The sequence below is a fragment of the Macadamia integrifolia genome, chromosome 1 (assembly GCF_013358625.1).
Source record: "Macadamia integrifolia cultivar HAES 741 chromosome 1, SCU_Mint_v3, whole genome shotgun sequence".
Classification (NCBI taxonomy): Eukaryota; Viridiplantae; Streptophyta; class Magnoliopsida; order Proteales; family Proteaceae; genus Macadamia; species Macadamia integrifolia.
In genome coordinates, this window is record NC_056557.1 from 3,909,658 (window position 1) to 3,914,321 (window position 4,664).

General features: G+C 37.0%; 1 protein-coding gene across 1 annotated transcript in view; it reads right to left on the minus strand.

The window, feature by feature from the left end:
- LOC122078770 (beta-glucuronosyltransferase GlcAT14A-like) overlaps positions 1–1,803 on the minus strand; it is a 6,932-nt gene extending 5,129 nt beyond the window's left edge. Inside the window, exon 1 of the mRNA XM_042644897.1 lies at positions 889–1,803. Coding sequence (XP_042500831.1) covers positions 889–1,387 — 499 coding nt within the window. The 5' untranslated portion in view covers positions 1,388–1,803. The remainder of the gene's footprint in view (positions 1–888) is intronic.
- Positions 1,804–4,664: the final 2,861 nt, after the last annotated feature.

Sequence of the window (4,664 nt, forward strand, 5' to 3'; positions counted from 1 at the left end):
AAAAAAAAAAAAAAAAAAAAAAAAAAAAAAAAAAGAAAGAAAGAAAGAAAAAGAAAAAGAAAAGGAGAAAATTCCATGCATATGTTTCTTAATTGCATATGCAGTCCCTATGAACATGGTAATGCCTTACTGCTATTAACACATCACCTAAATTCTTATGAGTGCTAGCTCATCCTTTCTCATTACCCACTTGAGTAAAAACTAAGAACTGAAATCGGAGTTAAAGAATGGTTCAGATGTTAAAACATGAACAATTCCAACATATGGCACTATTAAATAAAAAACTAAGAAGAAAAACTAGTTAAGTGGTATCAGACAAATAGTCCACATTTGAAGAAAAAAAAAAAACCTTTATTACATGAAAAATTAAATGTTAAGAACACCAAATTCTCCTCAATCAGATATTCCAAGTTAATCATGACTTCAACATTTGCAGAATAATTAGACTGAACCTATTAAAACTTCCAAACTGAATATATAAGTAGATGAAGAATGATTTCCAAAAGAAAGAAACTAATCGAGGAATCAGAACTAGCCATTTTGAATAAAAACCAGAGCACACAAAAAGGGGCTCTGACTTATCTTCAAAAGGAGTACATAGAGCATTTAACATCATTGTCAACATGCATGAAAAATGATCCAGTTATCCCAAAATAAGATATCTTCCAGAGAACCAACTATTTCACTGTCCAAAAAAAAAAAGAAAAAAATAAGAAAAAGAAGAAGAAGAAGAAGAAGAAGAAGAAGGAAAATACCCAGTTCTCATAGAATCAAATACCAACCACCAAAGAGATCGGCATGGGATGAAATAAACCAGCGAATCTCAACTGAGCTCCATTTCAGTAAGCACACAACCAATTTACTAAAAGGAAATGTTGAAAAGCATACCATCTTGAGTAAGAAGTGGATAATCCATTGCACTCAAAGTGATGAACCAATCCCAACCGCTATCAACCCTCAAAAGAATTGCAGCCGCACGAAGCGTGGCAGCAATGTTCGACGATCCCATGTACGTGACAGGATCCGGTTTACCTATAACATCAACGTTCCCAAAAGCGCGTATAGCTGGAACAGCACGGACCGCTTCGACCAGCTTCTCCCGTTCTTCTTTTGAAGCATCGGGCTCAAGATGGAGAAGATAGCGGTTACGTGGGTGATAAACCGCAAGCAATAATCGGAAGATCTGGTCTTTATGCCCTCTCCCTCCAGAGATATAATAAGCAAAAGCAGGAGGATAATTAGCCCCATACCGAACAGCGGAAGAGAACGTCCTACGTGAGCCGAAAGAAGCAGATGCACTGAAACCAGACATTGCAGAGAGGAAAAGAAGAGCGGAAACGAAGGCGGCAGAGAAGAGGGTGAAGAGCCATTTCTTCTCAGCTGCCATCGTGGTCCAAAGGTCATCGAATTAGCGCCACTGCAATAGAGAACTGCATCTGCTGATGCTATAGATTAGCGAATTCCCAGATCTCTTGATCCTTTCCTTCTTTTCCGTTTCCGTATTAAACCTTACTGGGTAACCGTGGAACTGAATCTCCCTCGACGGAGAATTTCTTTTGAACAAAATAAATGGAAATTGTAATTCAAATAGCAGGATCTCAAACACAGAGAAGGATCCAATAATGGTGTGGAATGAGAATATTAGGAAGGATTAGGGTTAGGGTTTTGGAGTTTCAGAGGAGTTTTGAAATTGCTGGATGGGATTCTCTCTTGCTTTTGCTAGTGTGGGGAACGGACACAGATATACATAGAATTTGCTTTAGATGTGTATGTACATATCATGCTCCTTTTTCCTACAATTGTTCAGAGTGACGCAGAGAGAGAGAGAGAGAGAGAGAGAGAGAGAAAAAGAGAGAGAGAGAGTGTGTACGGAACATCGTACGAATTCAGGTAAGAGAATGGCAACAATCGATGTGAACCAGACCGATAGACGGTGAACCCGGTTCGCGTATTCCACTCCATCTAGAATGGTCTTTCTGTATGACCCGGGAGAGAGTGGAGCTCCTACTCATGCATGAAGGCCAGTGAGATTACATGAGGAAGCATCATCATAGATGCTTTTTTCTTCATTTATGGAGGGGTGAGCCAGTCACTTTGCCATTCTGTTTAAATTCTACCAGAAAAAACAATCACATGGTGATTGGGATCCCTATTCAATTTATGTTGTCGTCATCATCAACATAACTATTTACGTAAAGTGAAGTACATCCAAACATAAATATTTATGAAACGTGATTATAGTTTCTCCAAACATTAGGTTTTACATGTGCATTTTAACCTTTTAAATTTAATTTAATAGTTCATTTGTGAGAATAATTCTCATGGCAGAGTTTTTCATTTGAGAAGATCTTGGAGTTGTTTGATTGGAATCCAAAGGGTTCATGCCATTTTTTATTTTTTTAGAAAAATTATATGATTACCCACACTTTTGGATTCTCTTTACAAAATTACCCAATATATATTAGAAAAATTACATGATTATCCACTTTTGGGGTTCCCTTTACAAAATTATCCAATTTATATTTCAGTTAATAAAAATACATTGTTTTAGGTTTGGGTTTATAAAACTATCCAAAATAGTGTGCATCCATCAACTAAGGAATTTTTTGATAGTTTTAACCCCCCAATCCCTTCTCCCACTCGCTCCTATCCCCTTCTTTGTATCCCCTATTTCAGGGATGGAAATAAAGTGGTGATTCCTTGTGCTTATTCTTAATGAAGATCACCTCTTTGTCCAACTCCATCAACACCTCAATCCCCTTATCATGCACAAGAACAGCTTCATGCAAAGCTGTGTTCCCATCTTTGTTCTGTATTTTTGCTGTAGCATATGATACATACAGTTTCTGTTCTGTTTCCATAGCGCAGAGCAGCAGATACTTAATCCTTTCCCAAATTGAGCATTCTAACACCATGACCTCTACTTCTTTCAAAAAAATTTCTGAAATTAAAAACCTGAAAATTCATCACTAATTTGTGAAAGATCAATCGATAACAATTATGCTTCCACAAACTCATGTTAGATGAATCAGAAAAGGGAAAGTAGAACAGAAGAAATTAGAACCCAAGTATAGAATTAAATAGTAATAGGGAGAGTACAACTTTGATTCGAACTCAACCAACACCAAGTCTTAGTGTAGACATCACGGGGTTTAGACCTTCAAAACAGAGGAAAGAGAGGGCTAAAGGAAATTTTGATACCATCACAATTAGAATTTCTTTTGCACCCACTACAATTCAGAAACAGGAACGCAAGTCAATCACAAAAGGGAAAAGAGAATCAGTATTCTCAGAGACAAATATCTACACACCCCTACTTCTCTGATTTCATATGGACCCCTTCGCTTCTAAACTCTAAACTTCACAAATTCAAGATTTGGAATTGAGGAATAGCCAAAAAACGAAAACACAGAACACAAACCCACAAAGGTGAAACTCAAAAAACCGTCACACGCAGATCAAAACTTGGAAAAATTTTAGGGGGCTTTCAAATTAACGAAAATAATAACTTGACATCAGAGCTTCCTCCAAGTCCTGGCTTTCAAATCTCCTCTATAGTTCTTGCTTCTGATCATAATTGTTGGTAGTTTTTCGTGGATTACCCTCACAACTTGGAGGTTTTTGGAGTAGGTGGCGACGTGGAGGGGAGCATTCTAGTTTTTATCAACCTGTTTTTGGATTCCTATAACCAATTCAATATTTGACTGCAATGGTAATGGGAACTTGGTATCCCTGAAATGGGATGTGGGCGGTGAGGCGATTGTATGGGGACTTACGATGAGACGATTGCAGCGATTGAGAACTATTTGCATCCCTGAAATGGGGATAGAAAGAAGAAAAGAAGAAGGGGATAAGAGCGGGTGAGAGAAGAGAGGGAGGTAAAACTGTCAAACAACATCCTCAGTTGAGGGATAACCACTGTTTTGAGTAGTTTTGTAAACCCAAACTCAAAACAATGTATTTTTGTGATCTGAAACATAGGTTGGGTAATTTTATAAAAAAAAGCCCAAAAATATGTAATCATGTAATTTCTCTCTCTCTCTCTCTCTCTCTCTCTTTCTTTTCATTGACAAGTTCATCCAAGATTATGTGAATTTTTTTAAGGCACGGGATTTCATGTCGACAATGTGTAAGGAATATCTCACTTTACATCAAGTGGGGCATGAGAAATGATTTTTTGAATAAAGGACCCACACAATTAAAAAGACGAAAGTATGCTAGTGAAAGGCCCACACAATCAAGATGAGAGGCATGGAAAAACATACTGAAATCTTTTTATAACTAAATTAAACACATTTCACCTTGGATGGAGGAGCTCTTATAGTCATGGTTTTAGTGCACAATAATGGATCAGATATTGGCCAGTTTCAATATGATAGTGTTATCAATATGTATTAGTCCATTTGGTGGTATTGAATGTTATTATCCTTAAAAATATATAGTATGGTAATTTGATAATTTTACTTTTTATTAGTACCATATCACCAATCTGATATATTTGTTGGTTGATATTAATACGGACCGGTCAATGCACCTAATACCAAAATAAATTAGCCGATCAACCAATCCGATTCAATTCCTAACTCACTGTTTTATTGCTAATATGTGTGAAGGAAGAAGGATGCATGTGCCATTGGTATCATCTAGCCAAGAAGAAGACCATC